The sequence below is a fragment of the Pavona decussata genome, unplaced genomic scaffold (genome assembly GCF_977016875.1).
Source record: "Pavona decussata unplaced genomic scaffold, jaPavDecu1.1 SCAFFOLD_426, whole genome shotgun sequence".
Taxonomy (NCBI): Eukaryota; Metazoa; Cnidaria; class Anthozoa; order Scleractinia; family Agariciidae; genus Pavona; species Pavona decussata.
In genome coordinates this window covers 419843-442581 of record NW_028145783.1, presented here as the reverse complement: position 1 = coordinate 442581, position 22739 = coordinate 419843, and the positions used below count along the sequence as shown (strand labels likewise).

Sequence of the window (22739 nt, the reverse complement as noted above, 5' to 3'; positions counted from 1 at the left end):
TTCCAACGATGAGGCTAGAGAGTCGGCTCGATATGTCGCAGAGATTAATGCAAATGACGTGGATAGAGTAGAAGAACCAGGGATAAGACAAATTTATTACGTTTCTGACAAACTTTTATAACGGCTTTTGTTGTACCAAAGCCAAATTAGCCCCTAGGGTTAATGCGTGAAAAAAGAAAATTCGCCGCCGTTTGATTCTTGCTTTGTTTTTTGTGCAGTAGACAGTGCAGAAACCTTTAAGAGCCATTTTTTTTTTCATCCATTTGACCCATTTTTGAAGCGCTCTCTTGGTTCCCTATTGGATAATGGATCAATGCTCAAGAAAAAGATAAATATACAATAGGACATTTTCACTGACGTCATTTTACTATGACTACCAGAATCCTTTTGTTCTATTGTTCTTTGCTGTCCACTTTAAATATTGAATTTGAAAAGAAAAACGAAATGAATTCTGAATTCATAAAAATGACGTCTTGTTGCTTTTCTTTTTTTACGATTAATGCGCAATATTTTCTTTCTGCATAGGTTGTTAACAAGTTATGATTAGCCATCCAGCAAAAATTTCAGCTCACGGTACAACAAACAGCAGAGGTGGGAAAACTTCTCTGGAGGGCAATGAAAGAGCAATCACTGAGGGAAGAACATGAAGATGATCTTCCGGATTCCCAGAACTTTAGACGAAAGCCTCAAATAGCGGAAGTGTCAGCATCTTCCTTGATTGAGTCAATGGCCGTACACCGAAATCTACAACAGTTCCCAATTCTTACGTTCTTGAACGACCCTGTCAGCCACCCTACTAGTAGGGAAGTGAACAAGGCTTAAAAGATGGTTCCAGACGAAATACTGAGGAAATGTCAAGTCGAAGAAGATCTGCACACTGCAAGTCTAGAGGAAAGTGCATACAATACTTCTATACCAGAACGAGGTCAATTGAATCTTTCACCACCCCTTGACATTAACACAATAAAATTTAGACGTATCCATTATCAGTAAAATTGAGGCACTAGAGTTAAGGACGGAGCGCACTTTTAATTTGTGACTGAGCATACGTTCTGCAAGTCTCGAGATATTCGGGTTTCCTACAGGTTGAGCCTACTAACAGAGGGATATTGTTGCGCGTTGCGTAACACCTGTTACTTGAGGAATATTAATGATCAAGCCTAACAAAAATGGTCGTATGTAAGTATCTCTGTTTCTTTTTACAGGACCTGCCCAAGGAAGCAAAATTCGCCTCTATCTGCGGCAGAAGGACACATCCAAGTGAGAAAGAGCAGATGCGTTGGAATTGGCAGGCAATCAACAGGTGATGGGTTGAAGCCGTTTCCAGCTGGTACTTTCATTTGCTCCTACGCACCAACAACAACCATACGTTGTCACAATGGCAATCGGTCAGGTGATTATCTGATTACTGTTGAAGGGCCAGGATTTCCCTTGGATTTGGATGGTGCAGAAAATCAGTGCGAAACAGGTCTGGGAAGAATTGCAAATGAGGGCACCATCCCCTTCGCATTGATAAAATCAAAGTTTGCCAGGTTAATAAATCAACTAGTTAACTGTGTTTGCAAAACGAAAGGGTAATGTTTGGCTGAAGGTGAAGAGGGCTATCCAGGCAAACGAGGAACTGTTAGTTTACTATACAGATGGTCTCTCATACTGGAGAGCAAATTTTGCAGATCAGCAGTTGGGACGTATCAGAGAGGAACTGCAACAATGTGAAGCCACACTAAGAGATGCTGAACAGGCCATCCGCTCATTGACCGTTGAAGTGATTGGACTTCTTGCCTGTTTGTTTGATGGTATTGTCAGTATTTTTCAGAGGTAAACAGAGCTGTATTGTTCTGAAAAAAACTGCCTGGAAATCTCTGTCTGAGATTTGGCAAAAGAGCTGTTTTGCTCGGTTCAATTACATAACTGTCTGGAAATCTTTCTAAGAGATTTAACAGGAAGTGAGTGAGAAATCCTTGGTCTCTTATCACATATGACATTGAATTATATTTCTGTTGGTCCTTAGAAATAAAGGGTTCTACGTTCAACTTTGAAAAGTGACAAGAGAACAAGATATTCACTCACATAGAATCTTCTGCTAATACTGACATTTTTTAAATCCGCCTAAGTGTTCATTCACTGAGCATCTAGACTCTCCCCAGCCAGTTTAAGTGAGGAGGGAAAACTGTCAGTCTATAATAATGATATGATAACGATAACGATGATGATAATGATGGTAAGTGCAGGAGAACCTGCTCACATATCAGTTTTGGAATAAGTTATTGGATACAGATCAGTCTGAGGTCTTAAAAAATTATGTACAAATGCATTCGTAGAATTTATTTTGTTTGATGTTAAATTTATATAAAACAAACCCCTCTGCTTGAAAACCACAAAATGAGAATTAAAAAGTTCAGGCGGGAGGCTTCATCAAGCAACAAAAGCTTGACCAAAAATGATAGTATGTAGAGGGGCTTAAGAAAGACATGATTCGCGTTTGTACGTAGATGAAACTAGCTAGAACAATTCTGGCCATTAATGCTAATCCAAAAGTACTCTGTTTTAGTAAGAAACTGGAAATATGAAGGATAAAAAAGATCACGTGGTTATTTCTGACAATTTTTAAACTATACAGTATCTGAATACTTTACCTTGAGCTATGTTTTGCACAATCGTGGAATTCGATCCGCAATTTAGGTCTGCAAAATGATGAGAATACATTCTTTGGGCAGGTGTAGCCTGACCCTGGTAAATTACCGCTAAATCTCGCTTAGTTCTACACAGCAAGTCACACCCATAAGGCCTGGCACTAGTATCGCAGGGAAAACTGGTAACCAGTTATAAGGGCGGTAATTTTCATCGTTTGGAATCTGTTTGGAGCGTTCCTGCTGCTGCACACGTTGTTGCTGTTCGCATTGCAGATCAATGGACATGTAAGTTTAACCTAATTTGAATTTCCTAATGGTTAAGTTTTCATTTCTCTTAAGCTAAAAATTTGTTATTCCCTCTAGGGAAAAACAGCGTTATAGCAAAATCTTTCTTTTTTAAAGAACAAAGAGGCCGGAATGGTGAACAGACTGGCGGTGCTATTGTTCACTTCAGAGACAACCTTTCCATGATGATGACAATGAAGATGACGATGATGAGGATAGCGACCACGATACTAACGACCAAGTTGTTGGCCAGTCTTCAAGGGCTGGGAATGAACGAGCCAAAGGAAGCTTGTTAGGTGGCCCACTAGAAGGGTTAAAAGCAAATTGAGCGGTCGAAATCCTCCCAGGCAAATTCCCAACAGCCAACCACCTTCCGCTGATCATGAATAAGAAGAGATCAACTGTGCAAATGTCGTTGTGAATGATTATCCATACAGAGACTTGAAGTACCTGTTAGCACAACTTCGTGCATGCAGAAGCGAGAGGGAAAAGGCAAAGTCTTTGTTCCAATAGCTCAGTGGCTGTGGATTTAATGCTGGGGAGTCACCGGGTAGAATCATTCGATTTTCCAACGATGAGGCTAGAGAGTCGGCTCGATATGTCGCAGAGATTAATGCAAACGATGTGGATGGTGTAGAGGAACCAGAGATAAGACAAATTTATTACGTTTCTGACAAACTTTTATAAGGGCTTTCGTTGTACCAACGCCAAATTAGTCCCTAGGGCGAATGCGTGAAAAAAGGAAATTCGCCGCCGTTTGATTCTTTCTTTGTTTTTTGTGCAGTAGACTGTGCAGAAACCTTTAAGAGCCATTTCTTTTTCATCCATTTGACCCACTTTTGAAGCGCTCTTTTGGTTCCCTATTGGATAATGGATCAATGCTCACGAAAAAGATTTTCGTATGACCTTGAAAAACAGATTCCATGTGTGTTCGTAAGTTGTTTCATCTGCCAATCGTTTTTGAGTTGAGAGCACATTTCCCGCGAAGGACGCGTGAAGGCCGCGTGATGTCGCTCCTAATATGGAAACGGCATTGTTCGGAAGACCAATCAAAAATTTTTGAAATGGATGACGCTCGCTGAAAGCGAAAGTGATCAAAAGCACAGATCGAACGAAGGTGAACGCGAACGTTTGAGTTGGATGTGTGATTTCGTGTGGTGTTCAGAAAACAGTCTTTTAGAGTCATTTAAGGATTACGGATCTCATCATTAAACAGCAGTGGGAGACAACGGCTTGTTTGGTGTTTCGTAAGATCATTGACAAAGAGATAGAGAGCTTCGCCTGGCGCTGTTTAGGACTCCAGTACTCGATTTGATGCTGTTTGAGTGCAAGAATTGTTGAAAACGATGTAGGAAACTCCATGAGTGAGCTTGCGTTGTAATTTCTTTTTCCCGGAGCTAAGTCTAAAGGTAACAATGTGTTTCTTCTTAGTTGATCGCGATAGAAAAAGGTGGAAGGTATTTAGTTAGCTCGAAGCTATCATATTGGTCGCGTCAGCGTAAGGTGACGCGAGCGTGACGAGTCTCTCTAATCTCTCAGTTTATTTCAGTAGCTTTCACCAACATAAGCTTACATCCTGCCCATTTTCGTTCTTTTTTCCATTTTGCAATGTCCGATGCTAACGCTATCAAGCACTTTTGTAGAAGATGCAAAGCACACAGCATCAGCGTGGCAATGCATACTTCTTGCCCATTTAAATTCTGCAAATGTGACCAATGTGAAAAGATTACAAACAACAACGAAATTGCCAAGGAGAGAGCGAGAAAACGACGAGCAGACGCTACAGCTGTGCCATCAGCGGCAAGTGGTTCAAGTCAAATAACGGTTGAGCAGGTGTTGAAACTGGCCAATAAAAATTCCACCGAAGAAGACAGGAAAAAACACCTTTCTCCTGCAGCTGCCCAGGCCGGTAAGTTGCAAGTACAATTTATTTACTATTAAGTTCGGCAAAATGAACGATTATATTTACCTTCCTGGCAACTTAAATGTCAGGCAAGTAGCATTTTGTTGTTTTCTCCAACTTTTTTTTTGTACATGTTTACCCTAGACACAATAAACTGCAAAATTGTATTTATGCACACATAATATTTTTGTGTGTTTAAAATGCATCCATAAAAATGTCAGAGTGCTGATAAAATCGCACCAATGATTGCAACTATTGAATGCTGTATTATTCTGTTATGCATCATGAGATGAAGTGGATGACCCAAAATTTTCTGTGGATAAATTGATATATTTATTGTGGATATATTGACCTTTAATATTTGTGACTGCGAGCCCAGCTTTTTAATGAATTTTTGTGCTTATGACATTTTGTTCTTGACCAGCTTTGTCAACGACTTCATAGCTAGCTTAATGACTTAAAAACGTTTGTTTTGACTTTCTAAAATGTGATCGATGTTAAAATTGAGCAGAAAATTTTCTGCTGCTAAACTCAATCTCACTGTATGCATAATCAGCTCTTTGTATACATATCTTATTTTAGAAAACTTTTAGATCAGTTTCAAAACAAAGGTTCTTAGTCGTCATGTGTACTGATCATCCTAACAACATTCATAGCTTTACCTCAATAGACATTCTTTGTTGTAGATTTATTCGTCGATCATTTAGGCTACGTCCACACTAAGCCGGATAAATTTGAAAACACAACTTTTTCCTCCAGATAGGCCTTCCGTCCACACTAAAACTTTTAGTGACTGCAAATGCAACTTTTTAAAAAACTCTCTTCAAAGGGGATAAATTTGAAAACGCCAGCTAGGTGTGTTAGTGTGGACAGCGAAAATGGGCAAAAGTTGAACTTTTTGAAAACACTAACGTCCCAACAGCTATGTTATCTCTGTAGCAATCTCTTCTCAGTAGCGTTTCAGTGTGAACAGCAAAACAATTTGATAACGATAATGTGGACGGAGAACATTTTATCCGTTTTTGCGACAAATATGCTGTTTTCAAATTTATTACACCCATTTTGAAATCACTGGTGATCCTTGTAATCTGATTGGCTCTCAACAGTGCGATTTATTCCCAAATTACACCATTTTTGCTCTAAATGGCATCCTTTCTTTAGCCCATCAAAATGGAAATGAAGTAACAAAAATAGAATATTAGTATTGACGATTATAGTCTGTGATTTCAAAATAGGTGTAATAAAGTGGTAATTGAACTTTGTGTCGTGCAATTTTGGTTAGCCTGTGAACATCCGCCCCCCTCTCCTCAAAAAATCTTCCCGATTTTTTTGAGGGGAGGGGGGCGGATGTTCACAGGCTAAATTTTGGTCTGAAATCATACTTGTGATTTCAAATCAAACTCACGCTGCGCCCTCATTCGATTTTGAAATCACGCATATGATTTTAGACCAAATTGCACTCCACTCAGTTCAATTAACATTGTTTATCTGGATAAGTGTGATTATAGCCTTAGTTTCTTTCAGCATACAGGCTGGGGGATGAGGGGGCTGCATCCCCAGCTCCAAAAATATGTGAAAATTTTGAGGCTTTTAATTAATGCTCATGATTTTGGGCAATAGCACTTTTTAAGAAATCACTGAAAAGAAAGAAAGAAATCATTTGTCATTTCAGTCATCAAATTAAGGTGTATGATGTCAATCAAATGTCATCAATTAGTCATCCCTTTGGTCAATGAAAGATATTGAAATACTTGCCAATTATGTTCATTTCCAATTCTTTACTGGTCTGGTAACTGTTTAATGGGACTTTTAAAACTAAAACCAAAAATAACTGAAACCCATTTTAAGTAAGTTCTATGCATTTTTTTCCTTTATGGTCCCCTTGGAGGAATGACCAATTAAGAATATTTTTTTATTTTATGAAATTTATTTTGCTCCTTACATATTACATTTATAGTTCAAATAGAGCTCTTGACTATTGCCATATAATTTGGAGATGTATGGTGGGTGTTAGTCAGGGAGTTTGTATTTCTCTGTAAGTGGTTTTTACACACAATTTGAAATTTGTATTACCACCATAACAACAACAATGATATTAATGATGGTAATAATAATAATTATTCCCATCATCATCATTATTTTGATGATAATGTTAATTTGAGGGAAGATGTACATTGTTTTTTAGAGAAATTGAAGGGCAAAAGGAAGGACCTGTCCGAATATGACAAGTTTGTTAACAACTACATGGTCTCCCTTACTGAGAAGGAGAAGTTGAGAAGCCCTTTGTCAAACATGGCCCTGGCCACTCAAGCCTGGCGAGAAAAGCTAAAAAAGCCAATAAGTCAGAGAGTCATTAACAGCCAGAAGAAGCAAGAGGCAGAGTTGGAGACACTGGGATTTGACACAGAATTCACTTCACTGAAGCATGTAAATTTGGGGCTAGCATCCCCCTTGGAAAGCATGTTTCCCCAGCTTCCAGCTTGCCATTTGAAAAAGCATCTCACTGATGCAAATGGCCAGTTGGACGATGCTGTTGACGCAATACTACTTGAAATTCAAACTCAAGACAGTTTTTCCAATCAGTTGCTTCCAGACAATGAATTTCTTAATACATTAATGTTAGATACAACTGAAAACTCAACCCAAAATACTGCAACTGAAGAAATGCTCGCACAGATGTTCCCCCAGTATTCTAGGGAGGGTATTCTTTGCGCTATTCAAGCATGTGGGAATAATATGTACAATGCAGTGGATTTGCTCCTCAAGCTTCTGCCTAAGGAAAGCAGAAGGCAGGATGCTCCTAAGGTAATTTCTTTTTCTCACTCTGCATCCAGTGCAGTTGATCATATTCCAAATACGCAGTTAAAACCCATTGCAATGACCTTGATATCCCCATCAGGGAATGCTTGTACGAGTACAAGCAGGAAATGTCACTTCTGCAAAAAGTGTGGCCATCAGGTGCCTTCATCAAATGTCTTGGGATCCACTTGCCCAAACCTTTCCTGTGGGTATCCCCTTCCAGAAAACATTCGTATGTAATATTGAAGTGATTTTTGTTTGACCTTAATTTACTTACTTGAGTGTTTGTTTAATCACCCACTAAATTGCAAATTAAAACAAGCTTTGCATGTTTCCTTGGTAACGCATGGAGCAAGCTTGTTTGATTGACCTGTCAGAATGCTGAGAAATAAAAAAAAAATGATGTCTTAGGGGATACATGTAACTACAATCTGTACTCAACCATTAACGGAGTCATTTTGTTTGGCATGTACTCTTACAGACCAACTTCATCCAAGTTTTATCCATTTGCTTCAGTTCACTGAGAACAAAGTTTGTGTTCTCCATTGATTTCCCTTTAATTCAAGGTCAAATTGAAAAATCATTCTTAAGGGAGGCTCACAAAAAGCTTAGTTACTAGCATAATGGTGTGGCTAAAGCCTGTCATTCTCGAACATTATATTTTGAAGTAACAATGGAAATGCTTATGAAAGGGTATACCCCAGTGTAAGGTATAAACGTGATTATGTGCCAATTGAATGAATTTGCCCATGGTGTAAAAAAGAAAAAAAAAAGAGAGAGAGAGAGGGAACTGGACTTTTTGATAATTTATTAGTTTTACTCAAAGTTGTTTGACCATGCCAGTTTTACCACAGTTTTCTAAGTCAACTGAACTTAAAATTCAAGTATAACGATTTGCAGCAAATATTAATTATCACAATATTTCACGTGTGGTAGCTTGCATTGCATAAGTTGTCAGTATTTATTTTACACATGACTTGGAGAATACAGATTTCAATTAAGCCTGTATAATTCTTAATGGTAGCCATTCTAACATTGTTGCTTGCAGTACATTGAGTGGCTTTACAATTTTTAGACTGACTTAACATCAATTGTGAATTTTGTACATTTGTTCTATAAGAGCAGTTTAGATGTAACTAATGAAAAAATTTTATCAAGCATGCATTTAAAACATAACAATGAAGCATGCACCTACAAATATATTTCTATTTTGAGATTTTTGCCTGGTCAGTGATGTGTTACATTGTTTGGTTTCTGAAAATTCATACCTCCCCAATGGATTTTTTTGTGTATTTAAACCCCCACCCACCCCCCCTGGAATCTCCAATTAAGCTTCATACTTTCCCTTATAAATTTTCGCTGTTGAGACACCCCCTCCAAGTTGGAATTTCCAATGGCCTGTTAACTTTTAACTCTAAAATATATAAAAACTTGCTTAAACATGTCCTTTTAGAAAAAAAAATTATACACGCTAAAAAGCATACAAGAATGTTATTGATGTTTAGCTAAACAAGCAAAACGAGAAATCTGCCAGCAAAGTTAATTTTATTTTGTTTATTACCTATTTTATTTTTTTTTGCTGGAGAAATCAACTACCTAAAAATGGGTTCTGAATATTTCCTTTCATTAGCTGTAAAAACGAAATGCTTTCCACAGAGACTGAGTGGGTTGTTTCAGTCTTGCAGAGCATGGCTGTTGATTAAGTTTTTTTAACATATTTAAATCATACTCAATACTGTTCAATGACATTGTTCTTTTTCATTATTATCCGATGGAGAAGGATAATTTGATTGGCTAATATGGTTGTTGATCATTAATGAGGTGGGACAAATCTTGGCCTGCAGGGTTGGAATTTGAACTAACAAACTAAAAATTTCCATCTATCACTGCCAAAAGATTGTAGGCTTACGTACCACGCAGTCAAATATGGCCCGAGTATCAGCTGAAAACAGGGAGGAACCTGTGAATCCACTCTGAGCAAGGATTCACCGGCTCTTTTGATGCACAGCTCGCATCACTGATCCTATTTGGATCATAGTTCTCCCGGCAAAATTTCTTTGTTCCTGATTGGACGAGAAGGAAAATTCCTAGTGTCTTATTGGCTTATCTACAAGACAGAAGACAGCGCTCGCCCGTACATGATTTCTTTCTCAAATTGTTTGTTGAGAAAACGGAATGGATCTTATTGAAACAAAATTGCGAAAGCTGGATTTCGGAAACCAGAAAAGTTTTTCAATTAAGGACTTGAAAACTAACATGAATCAGCCAACTTGGCGCATTTGCGACGAAATTCAATTGATATGGTGGCTTTTTGACTTCTTCTTCATCTGCATGCTGCAGCTTTAATCACACTGCAGTATCTTAGAGAAAACATCATCACAAAGTAATAGTTTGTTCCCACACAGAAGAGGATCGCCTTAAACGGGAAAAATGACCTCTTTGAGTTTGTTTGGACTAGTTGCTTTGCTGTTAGCGATAGAGTGTTGTTTTGTGGACCGTCCAGCAACTCTCCGCGTGAAGCCAAAACTTAAAACAGGTAAATAAAGTTTTACTATTTTAGATTTTCACGTTCCCCTGTTTAGTAAACCTAAGGATTTGCTCGATCTTTCCGTCTGGGTGTGCGTGCAGGTGTGTGTGACTTTAGGAATGAGTATTTCGTTTCGCCCCCTTGATTTAGCTTCGTGCAATTTAGCTTTTCCTTCCTTGTTTAATATTATAAACAAGTACAATGCCTCAATTTTACTTCGCCCATGCGATTTAAATAAAATGCCTGTAAAAATTATTCTTATGGTTACTTTATAACCCAAAGTCTGCCATCACCACTGCATATAAATCTCAAGCTTTATATTGGACTAGTACTGAAATAAACAAAGACAACTGATCATGACTATTGAAGTACAAAGTGATCGCACGCAACAGACCTTCGTATGCAGTATATTGAATTGACAATATTTTTATCAAAGTTTGGCGAGTCATATTTCGCTTGTTTTCAAAAGTCAGGGATAGATTGCAGACTGAGGGTCAATAGAATAATAATCGTGAGCATCATGAATGCTTTTACAGGTGAACTTTTCCGGTAGTGCAGTCATTTTACCGAAGAAGCTGGCAAGAACAATCAAAATCATGACGTTCCAACTAGAATTCGACTTGCCAGCTTCTTCGGTAAAATGACTGCACTACCGGAACAGTTACACCTGCAAAAGCATTTATGATGCTCACCATCCCGTTTTCACGGATAGAACCTGGTGTCCTTAAAGCATTGGCTTTGACAATTCCGAAAATGCTTTCAATGGGATTAAAGTCAAAAGAATATGTTGGCATTTTCACGAGAGTTATGTTCTTGCGTGACAAAACATTCTGCACAGCAACGTCGTTGTGCACTGAAGCATTGTCGAGAACAAGGAAACTGTCTCTTGGTAAGTACGGGAGGAAATGATGGTCGATGGCGTTTGTTAAGGAAACGGCATTAAAACTACCGGCAGCCGGGTAGCAATTAACTACTCCTTCATTGTAGCCTACCACTGCGAAAGCGGAGATTTTTTCTCTTACGTCTTGCTTCGGTTCGACACTAGAAACTACTTCACCGACGCTGCACCAACCCGAAGATCGCACATCCGTCAGTTTGTTGAAGGCCGTCTCATCCCCAAAAAACAATTTCGCTGGGTCTTGACGGTCCCACCACTGGACAAAAGCTCGCCTTCTCACCAAGTTGTATGGCGTAAACCGCTCTTGAGGGACCTTGGTGGACTTGTGTTTTGATAAATTAAGTTCGTGAAGAGTTCGACAAATTACGGGCACCGACGGGACTTCGTTTGGTAATAAATTCAGATCAGTCATCAGCCTGTCTTGCATTTCGTCTAGATACAAAAATGGATTTACCAAAACCATAGCCTCCAGGTAGGCTGCCATGAAGGGTTGCATTTTACAGTCTGGCCGTCCTCTCGCTCCAGGTTGACAATCGCCAGTCGTTACAAATTTGTCGCAGATCGATCGTGCAGTGTTGTAGCTAACACGGTTTTCACGCGCACTGGCAGAAAAACTACCAGTTGCTGCGAAGTCTTTTAAAATCTGATACCTCTTTTGCATCGGATATGCCGCTCCAAATTTGTACACCCCCTCAAATTTGTTCTGCTTCCAGTCTGGCATTTCTGCTTGTTTTGAGACCGTATCTCGCGAAGTAGCGACAGGAAAATCAAAAAATTACTTTTAGTTCGCTAGCTGTTCGCTAGAAAACATTGCATGTTCGCAAGACCAATCAAAATCCGCGCGCGTTTGTGTATGTTCGATAGAAAATTTGACTAGACCCTATCTAATCAAGCGGCTAGATTTCTGTTCGTTTAGTCTATTGTTTGCGTTCTGTTCACACGTAAACATTTCAAGGTCATACGAAAATCGCTCTAAATATACAATAGGACATTTTCACTGACGTCATTTTACTATGACTACCAGAATCCTTTTGTTCTATTGTTCTTTGCTGTCCACTTTAAATATTGAATTTGAAAAGAAAAACGAAATGAATTCTGAATTCATAAAAATGACGTCTTGTTGCTTTTCTTTTTTTACGATTAATGCGCAATATTTTCTTTCTGCTTAGGTTGTTAACAAGTTACGATTAGCCATCCAGCAAAAATTTCAGCTCACACGACAACAAACAGAAGAGGTGGGAAAACTTCTCTGGACGGCAATGAAAGAGCAATCACTGAGGGAAGAACATGAAGATGATCTTCCGGATTCCCAGAACTTTAGACGAAAGCCTCAAATAGCGGAAGTGTCAGCATCTTCCTTGATTGAGTCAATGGCCGTACACCGAAATCTACAACAGTTTCCAATTCTTACGTTCTTGAAAGAGCCTGTCAGCCACCCTACTAGTAGGGAAGTGAACAACGCTTAAAAGACGGTTCCAGACGAAATACTGAGGGAATGTCGAGTCGAAGAAGATCTGCACACCGCAAGTCTAGAGGGAAGTGCATACAATACTTCTATAACAGAACGAGGTCAATTGAATCTTTCACCACCCCTTGACATTAACACTGTGGTCGTAAATGATAGTAATGGGCTTACACTAGGGGTAGATCCTGAAAGCGAAAGCCCTTTGCGAAACACAACGTACACGAGATTAAACTGCATCGATGCACGTGAACTGTTTCCTGTTCATTATATCAGGAATAAAGACACAGGTGAAGTTCTGGAACAATTTAAGGGCCACTTGTCGTTACTTGGAGTTCAATTTTTGCTAGACTTATTTGTGTGTAAAGGGAAAACACAGTTTTGCTATCAGATGCCATGAGAGGGAATACAAGAGCCCAAGGATTTCCATGACAGACCCCTAAAAAAATTCTGGTTTGAGTTCTTGACAGTTCTGTAAGACAGCGAGCTGCGTATTCTAGATGCAATCGCCCTAAATTGCGAAAGTCTCAACGCAGCCGAAAAAGCGGTTTTAATGTCTTTTTTTTGATCCCAGGCTTGCAAGCAAAGATAGGCCCTTTTATCTAAGTCTGAATGCCTTACTCGTTGTAAGCGGACATTGTCACGTGTTCACCGGGTATTGCCAAGATAACAGAATGTTGAAACTTCAAAGGATAGCGAGAGAAAACCACATTGGACCTTTGTACTGTGGTTTGACCAGAAACCATATCATTGGAACTGAGATCAACAGCTCCGAGGATGTAGTCTTGTTCTGGTTCGCTTCTGTTGATCTTGACCAGTTGCGACTAGCAGGGTATCCTGATTGGGTTATGTAAGGAGGCCACCTACTTGGGAAGTTCCCTTGGCAGGAAAGGCCTTTGAAGAACAGGTCTACTCTTTTACCAGGCAGAAAGCAAATCAACATGTGATATCACCTCATCAAGCCAGCAGTCCTCCGCATGAATGTTACATTGAACTGGACGGGTAAAACCTAACATTAACAGAGGAACTCTTTTTTCCCCTGAAAATGAAAACAAGAAAGCCGTTTAGTCTATCCAATAAAATTCAGACGTATCCATTATCAGTAAAATTGAGGCACTAGAGTTAAGGACGGTGCGTACTTTTAATTTGTGACTGAGCATACGTTCTGCACGTCTCAAGATATTCGGGTTTCCTACAGGTTGAGCCTACTAACAGAGAGATATTGTTGCGCGTTTCGTAACACCTGTTACTTGAGGAATATTAATGATCAAGCCTAACAAAAATGGTCGTATGTAACTATCCCTTTGTTTCTTTTTAGAGGACCTGCCCAAGGGAGCAAAATTCGTCTCTATCTGCAGCAGAAGGGCACATCCAAGTGAGAAAGAGCAGATGCGTTGGAATTGGCAGGAAATCAACAGGTGATGGGTTGTTTACAGTGAAGCCGATTCCAGCTGGTACTTTCATTTGCTCCTACGCACCAACAACAACCATACGTTGTCACAATGGCAATTGGTCAGGTGATTATCTGATTACTGTTGAAGGGCCAGGATTTCCCTTGGATTTGGATGGTGCAGAAAATCAGTACGAAACAGGTCTGGGAAGAATTGCAAATGAGGGCACCATCCCCTTCGCATTGATAAAATCAAAGTTTGCCAGGTTAATAAATCAACTAGTTAACTGTGTGTTTGCAAAACGAAAGAGTAATGTTTGGCTGAAGGTGAAGAGGGCTATCCAGGCAAACGAGGAACTGTTAGTTTACTATACAGATGGTCTCTCATACTAGAGAGCAAATTTTGCAGATCAGCAGTTGGGATGTATCAGAGAGGAACTGCAACAATGTGAAGCCACACTAAGAGATGCTGAACAGGCCATCCGCTCGTTGACCGTTTAAGTGATTGGACTTCTTGCCTGTTTGTTTCATGGTATTGTCAATATTTTTCAGAGGTAAACAGAGCTGTATTGTTCTGAAAAAACCGCCTGGAAATCTCTGTCTGAGATTTGGCAAAAGAGCTGTTTTGCTTGGTTCAATTACATAACTGTCTGGAAATCTTACTAAAGATTTGACAGGAAGTGGGTGAGAAATCCTTGGTCTCTTATCACATATGACATTGAATTATATTTCTGTTGGTCCTTAGAAATGAAGGGTTCTACGTTCAACTTTGAAAAGTGACAAGAGAACAAGATGTTCACTTACATAAAATCTTCTGCTAATACTGACATCTTTTAAATCCGCCTAAGTGTTTATTCACTAAGAAAACCAGTGACTTACCCGTCAACTAAAATCAGTTATGTGGATAGCTACATGGGGAACATTGACTTGCCACTTTAGTCAGAATCTCCAAAAAATCTTTGAGATCAAATTTTGTAACACGTTGTCCCCACTCTTGAACAGAATTCATCTTCTATGTCATCATTCACTTCTTGTTCATCGTCATCATGACCTTCCTCTTGGCTGGAACGTTAAACTTGTTGGAGAACTACATTGTGATCTGCTCCTGTTATCATACTCGTTGTCGTGCCAGTCATTGTTGTCATCACCATCAGTAGAGAGTTTAAGATACCCGGACGGCTGACCGGAAGTAAATTAACGTGTAGACCACATTGCGCATGCCTGGTCCACGCAGATTGCGGTCCAGCCTGTGTTGAGGACATGAGAAGAGGGCTTTAGCTTCCACCAGTCAACGTGTGCACTGTTTTCATGATTTTCCCATAAATTTTGATATATTTTCAACTTTTTGAATCCCATTACATGAACATTCTTTGTGATTCCTTGTTTTTACCAATAAAGCGATAAGAAGAGGGTTGAAATTATCAATAACCATTTTCACTTTGCATCGCAGTTACGGCGAAGCATTTGGCTTAAACACGTGCACGAATTCGAAATTTTCTTGCTTTCCAAAACAAAAAGGAACTTGTATGCTCGGCCGGTTCGCCTTATAAATGAAAGACGTGATATTTTATACTGAGCTCTGACTTGGAAGCGCCAAATGCGGAGCAAGCAATTTTTTCATGATTTGCTTCGTCTTTATTTAGAGAATTAGCGAGCATGGAATGGAAGGAAGAGCATGATGTCCTACTCTGCCGTGAAATACTCGTCAGTCAACCTCATCGGTTTAGAGAAAGAACGGTCGAGAGAGGTAAAGTTTGGGAAGAAATTTCAAATCGCCTGAATAACTGTCAAACAGCAAAATTCCGTGTGACCATGCGTTCAGTGCGAGATCGATTAAAATTGATCAAGGAAAAGTTCACGTGCAAAATTTGAGAGAAAGAAAGTTCGTCTGGAACTGACGCAGAGCCCGCTTCAGACCTTGACCAAGCTCTTGAGGAGATTTGCGCACTGGAAGAATCTTTCCCGGTGGAAGCCACAGACTCCAAGCAATTTAAATTGTCTGCGCATGCCATGACATTTTCATACATGGTGGTATCCTCAAAGTAGAATGCACATTCATGAACATGGGTGAAAAATCTTCAAAGTTGAATGCTACAAGTTCTGCATCGGTCTTCTTGAAATTCCAAAAGTTGTGGAAGTTCTCTTCGTATAAACATGGTATCTGACGCCCAAATGCTACCACAACTTCCTATGTAGTGCTTTGGTCGGTTTGCAACATGTCCAACCATGAGCGAAATGAGGATGGGGTAATATGAACTTGTGGAATGCTAAAATCGTGCTGGGCAGCTTTCTTCGTTTTTCTTCATCAGCAACGTCACAAATTCTCGTAGTTTTGACATCTCATTCCAACATCTGTTCCAGGACGAAGGTAGGCTTTGTCGACCATAGAAATGACTAGGCCTTCTTTCTCTCCTTTTTCATAAATATGCTGAGCATATTGATGGTGGGTACATTCGTTTGATACTTGTTCTGTTTTGATGGTTTCTTTGAGCCAAACAACCACTTCCCCAGGTGTGCCTTGGCAGCTCGGGATGATTTGTTTCTTGGTCTCCCTCTGTTCGGTACCGTGGTAGCACTTTTGATCAACTTTTTCCCTTTCCTGTATAAATGGTAGCTTCCAATTGAAAGGAAATCTTTCTTCTTTACACATTTGTTTGTGTAAAGATCACAATCACGCCGTCTTCCACGAGCTGTGCTTTTTCCTCGCTGGCTCTTTTCATGTACTCCTTATCATCACTGTCCAACAATTGGGGGTGTACCCCTGAACAGATCTTGCATCTTTTTATTCGGTTCTCTTCAATAAGTTGTGTGGCTAATTTTCGTTTGCATTGCTGCAAGAACTTTCTTGTTTGGTTTATAGATTAGTAATGCGGGCTGTGCTATCTTTTAGCATACACTTTTCAGTATCTAAATCTCTGTCTTCTTAACTTAGGCAACAGGTCTCCAAGTTTAACGACTTTCTCATCTATTTGATGTATCTTCTTCTCAATGACTTCTTTTTTGTGCTTGAGTCGCAGTTCAAACATATCTCCTGCTGTAACTAGAGCATTTTGGCATTCTTCAGCTGCTTGAAAGCTATTCTTCAGAAAGTGCACTGCTCTATCAGCTTTGATCCCTAAAGCTTCCACGTCTTTACGGCTTTGGGTTGCAAATATTGTTGCTTTTAGTTCATTTCTGTCATATTCTGTATCCATGGACTTTACTATGCTTGTTAAGTTTGAGGAAGTGAGTTGATATCTCACATTGTGTTCTGAAGCTGCCGCACTATTCTCCAGTTCTTGCAGAAGCCATGCAATGTCTGTTAAATCATTTTCCAGTATGGCATATCTGAAACATTAAAATTATTATACGAAAATGAGCGGCTTGTGTTCGAAGTTGCTATTACGGAAAGAGGCTGTATCGTCTATTCAGTCAACTCCAGACACTTCGACTGACTCCCTGCAACAGCAACCAGAGATAAATTTCAGAAAAAAGAAATGCCGTTCTACCTCACCAAAGACACCTACAACTCAAAGCCCGCGCGGGAAGAGCAAAGCTCTTAAAAAACTTCGTGCACACAGGGTAAACTTAAGCAGTGATACTTCGTTGGTAATGGTAATGGTCTTTTGGTTTGTTTGTAATTTTCAGCGTAAGAACTTTGGACCAAGTTGTTACAGTAGTACTATTTTAATTTATTTGTCACTCAGTCGCTACAAGCAGCAGTGCAGGTTGTCGAGGAAAACTCTACATCTACGAGGGAGCTCAAAGAGAACGAGAGCGCAAATGGCAGCTCATCAATACATATTGTTGAGAAAGTACCAAATGTTTGCACGAAGGCCACTCAGAAGAGTTATAAGGGACCTTCAAGGAGAAGTAAAGGTAATTTCATTGCAATGTTTAATTCTAAACTCCTGTGCGAGGCAAGACAAATGAAATGAACAGTTTTATGCATCATGAAAAATTGTAAATAACCTAGTTGAAGTTGATCTTTCTAAAGAACTTATACCACTTACGAGGCACTTTAGAAATAGTCAAGTCAAATCCTTTAGAATTCCCTACGAAAAGAAAACCTATCTTTAATACAGCTTTTTACCTAGACTGAACTATAAAGCAGTGGAACAGTTTGCCCACCACATTAGCCACAGCCCCAAGTCTCAATGTTTTTAAGAGTGGGGTTTATGAGCTGAAACTAGAACCTTACGAACCTGACCGAATCCAAGCATATTAAAGCCTTAGCTTGTAGAGAGGGAATTCTTGTAATATGGTAAATGTAAATGTAAAAAAATGTTGGGTTGTTTATATGCCCAAGACGATAATCTAACCTTTGACTTACACCGTAGCTTTTATGGAATAAATAAATAAGTAAATAAATGAGTCGAAGTATGCTAACAAAAATGTAATACTTACTTTCAGCCGTACAGGTTTCCCAAGCCACTATATTTAAAGATGCAAGCGTTCAGTGTTATTTGCAAAAATTGAAGCGTGTTCAAGCTGATGGAATACAGTTACCTGTAGATGAAAATGCTGAGCAGCCGGAAAGTGATGACAATGATTATGAGAGTGATGGCAGCTATCATGGCTCAGACAGCGAGGAAATCGAACTAGGCGCAAGAGAGAAGAGTTCTGCGTAAGAAAATTCTTGACATTTGTAAAGTTTAACTGCAAGTCATAGACTCGGTGCTCAAATAGATTTTGTGATTTTTGTGACGCTTGGAAAAGGTTTCAAAAGGTTACAAAGGGCTCAATGGGTTTTCTTCCGTTAAAGTGTTATCCCAAGGACATTAAGTTTTTCCAAACGATATCCAACCAAATTATTACAGCAACAGCGCGAATACCTCATTAGCAGGCATGCTAAAGTACTTTTACACAAATAAAGTTATTGTTGTTGTTATTTTGTAAAGCAGGAATCATCAGCAACTCTAAAGAAATACATAACAGAAGTAAAAATCATAATAAATCCAAGACAAAACGAAAATAAATTGTGATTCGCACCTCGCATAGCATTAGCTATTTCTGTAGATGTTCAGTGAATATCTGCCTAGTCTGATGTACACGTACCGCTCCGAAATGGAGCAGGATGTTGCTGCCAGAGCAGAATACTCTATTTTTACAAGTATTTAAATTTCTTTTTTTTTTTTTGATGAAAATGACTTTTTGGACCTACGAAAAACATATCTTCATTGAAGATCTGAGACAGACTCGAGAACAATGCAGAAAATTCAAGGCCATTCAAGTTAACCCTGTGCTGCTTTGTTTGTTTTTGTGATTTTCACGTGGATTTCACAGAAATCGCAGCCAGACATTACATTTGGAATATATGATTGATTTGGCGATTGATCTTCTAAAAGGAAATAGCCGAGATATGTTTTCTTATATTTCATAGCTTATAGTATTCGTCAAATCACAACATTTTCGTCTGTAAAGTAATCCCAAATGCATTATCTATAGCTATCAGTAACGTAAGCCAATATCTAGATATTTTTAAAAAGAATAAGCTTGTTATTGTTATTGAGTGAAAAAATTCAGACCGAAGTTTTGCATCCGACAAGTAAGAGAAGCAAATTTTTTACACATCATAATGACCTAATAACTTTCTTAAGTTCCATAAAATTATATTGTACCTGAAAAAAGGAATTCAATTCTATTCTACAGTTTCTAAAATGGATATGCATTGTGTCCATGGATAGTAATTAGTTTGCCAATTAGATTGAAGAAACTTGTTTATTACACATGGCTATTAGTTCAATATTGTGCTAAATGACTGCTGTCTTTAATTTATTGCTAGTAGATGCAAGTTTTTGAAATGATTTTAAAATACTCTATTTTTCTTTGACACTGGTTTATATGAAGGTGTTTTTCATTTTACGACAGGACTCCTGAGATGAAATGGACTGGAGAGCATGACCTAATGCTTGGAAGAGAAATTTTATTATTTGAACTTTGGAAATACAAGGCCGGTAGCAGAGAAAGAGGGCAGTGCTTCAATCGGATCGCAGAAAGTCTGAAACAATTAAAAAAAGCGTTCATTTAGTAGGGACAGACTTACGATATTGGAGCGAGATTTCAAAACGAAAGAGAGATTTGAAAGAAATGCCTCTGGAATTTCCGCAGAGAAGACAGAAATGGATGAAATAATGGAAAGCTATTTGGAACAAAGGGACGATTAAGAAAAGGAGTCAGAAAAAGGCCACTGAGGAGTCTCAGGATAAAGCAGCAAAGGACAAAGCTTCAGCAGAAGACGCGAGAAATAAGGCAGTGGAACGTCTGTCAAAAACAACAAAAAGAGCTGGTAGTGATGTACCAAGAAAGAAGAGAAAAAGTACAAATGAAACTCTCGAATACTTGAGGGAGGCATCAGATAAGGAATGTGAACTGAAAAAACAGGAGCTTGACTTAAAACAGAAAAAGGAAGAAAACACAGCTTCTCAACAATCCCTGATGCTTCAACAAATAAACAAACAGCAACAGCAATTTCAAGCAATGTTTCAAATGTTTATGCAACAACAACAAACTCAAAGTCAGGCTCTGCTTGAACTTTTGGAAAAGGGAAATTAACCTGTTAGATTTGTTAACGTTCTGTTTCATGTAGTATTGTTAAGAATTATTCTGAAGCAATTATTGCTTTGAATATTTTCAAAAGTTCAGAAATAGGAAAAAATCTTGGCTCAGAAATCAAGTGGGCAGGTACTGGTACGGTACCATTTGTTTATTTACTTCAAAATGTTTTAAACATTTGTTGTGATCGAGTGAAAAGATTGGTTTAACTATATTTGTTCAGTTGAACTTTTAGGTGTTCTAGTCGTTGCTTTAAACGATAGTAATAATATTATTATTAACATAAAGATTAATGTATAAGGGTAATGAATGAAACCAAAGTGTTCTTGGCTTACAGATTGACATAGTATAGAAGTCTCTTGGTACAAACTTTGTACACAAGTATAATCATTTGCTGATCAACTTAAGCTGGTTTAAAGTACCTACATAGAGAAAAAAGTCAAGTTTTAATGTACAATGAGACCGGATATGATAGTTCTACTTTAAGTCTGACTGTTTCCAGTAGATAAAGTAACTTTTTTTATTAAAATATGTCCCAACAGCAAAATATGAACAGAAGGCTGATGCAAGTAAAATAATGAAGGATGTTGAGGAGAAGTGCTGCAAAAGAGAGTGCATACGACAGACACCCCTTAGGGTGGTTAAAGAAAAAGATAGTGGTATTGGCAAAAAAACCAAACAGACAAACAAAGGCAAATGAGTGTAGACGAAGCATTTTAAGGCCTACACTTTGTGGACGGCACTCAGATCTGTGCAAAAGGATGGTGCACAGTTTATGGAATAAACATTTCCAGGTGTGTGGAGTGGTTCAGGAACTTTGCTCACAATGCGGATCATTTGTCAAATTCTTCCTCCAGACCCATCCTGCCTGCCTTTCGAAAAGAGCTGTGTTTGCAATGTACCAAGAAGAAATGGCTGGCCAACCACTTTTATTAAGATCACATTTCCTCTACAAGATGTGGAAGGTTAACGTCCCAGAAGTTTACATGCTAAGGCTATTTAAGTTAAGGGAGTAAGGTACTGTCGAGTTTGGATACAAGTTCGAGTTGGAGTTGGACTTTGAAATATCATGATTCTTCTTTTCCTTCTGATAGGAAAGGTAATGGTGATATAAAATGTGAACAGGCGTGAAATCACAAGTCTGACATTTCAAAACTCATACAGCTGTACACACCTTCAACTCCTCATCTTCCAGATTCGCCAGTTTTTGTCCAGCGTTCTTGAGATCCGTTGCAGAGAAGAAAAAATCTTCACCTTCTCTCTGTTCGTTAATTAGATGACTTGAAACCAGCTCAAGAAATTTGACTCACTAACTAATTTGTCATCCTATTTATTACCTCCTCCTCCTGAAAATTCATTCTCGCTGTAGCTGCTGCTCATTTTGTGAAGAGCTCTGCAACCATTCAACATGACTCTGACAACTGGTTTGAAAAAGAGGACGGCCAGTCCAAAGTATCGGCAGATACTCCAAATTTCAACAGGGAGGAAGCAAGATATGTGTTCACTTCATTCTCAGCCGAGTCAACTTCAATGGAGGACCAAGCAGCTGCGATACAAAGCTATTTATCTAGAAAATATGGTGTAGGCATGAAGGTAAGTCTTAATTAAGGCATATTGTAAATTATCCGCTTTCATTGTATAGAAGGGGCGAATACTGCAGCTATGGACAAAAACGTCTTCGTTGGTTAAAAAACATAAAATAAACGTTTTCAGTCTTTTCTCGTCTTTCAATTTCTAGACAGTTATAGACACCCTCATGATTAAGGGTTTGATGTTTTATAAATCATCCTTTTGCGTCCTTTTTACAATTAATTTTGGCTTTTACTTTTTTACTGATTTTGACTGATATGTAATTGGACATTGGGTACTAACTAACGTCCAGGAATATTGCCGTTAATTGGTTTTTGATCGCGGAGATAATGGTTCTAATTTATTACGCAAAGAGAGGCATTATCTTGACACTTGGCCATTTATTAACAATGGGAAATACAATGGTTTTTATGTGCGCAATTGACTCGCAAAGAAAGGTGTACATTGGATATTTGACGCAGTAGAAGATATTACCAGCGGTAGAGATAATAAAACAATGCAACATTCCACTTACATTGCTCTACAGAATTCGAGACAAGTTCATTTCCGTGAAACAGACTCGCCCACTTTAAGGCGCAGGAGGACGTCCGAGCAAGTTGTGCGTGTGCGACTAGAGAAAAATTTTCTGCAGTGTACAAGCGCAACGAAAAGAGGAAGGCCGTTTTTCTTTGAGTGGGATTATGGTGCAGGCTGGTCTAAAGGCTAACAAGGTTAGCAG

The 22739-nt window shown here is 38.9% G+C and overlaps 1 protein-coding gene and 2 pseudogenes across 2 annotated transcripts; all 3 read left to right on the top strand.

Annotated features, from left to right (window-relative positions):
* The first annotated feature begins 3830 nt into the window (after window positions 1-3830).
* LOC146450773 (uncharacterized) lies at window positions 3831-8900 on the top strand. 2 transcript variants are annotated; one of them, XM_085099950.1, is made up of 3 exons: window positions 3831-4327; window positions 4562-4827; window positions 7007-8900. In XM_085099950.1, exons 2-3 carry the CDS (start codon window positions 4593-4595, stop codon window positions 7858-7860), a joined length of 1089 nt encoding a protein of 362 aa, XP_084956076.1. In that variant the 5' UTR covers window positions 3831-4327; window positions 4562-4592; the 3' UTR covers window positions 7861-8900. The 2 variants fall into 2 exon arrangements, with proteins under 2 accessions (XP_084956076.1, XP_084956075.1); XM_085099949.1 differs by having other exon boundaries at window positions 3831-4827.
* Window positions 8901-15553: 6653 nt separating this feature from the next.
* On the top strand, window positions 15554-15943 carry LOC146450772 (uncharacterized; annotated as a pseudogene).
* Window positions 15944-19757: 3814 nt separating this feature from the next.
* LOC146450771 (uncharacterized) lies at window positions 19758-20816 on the top strand (annotated as a pseudogene).
* Window positions 20817-22739: the final 1923 nt, after the last annotated feature.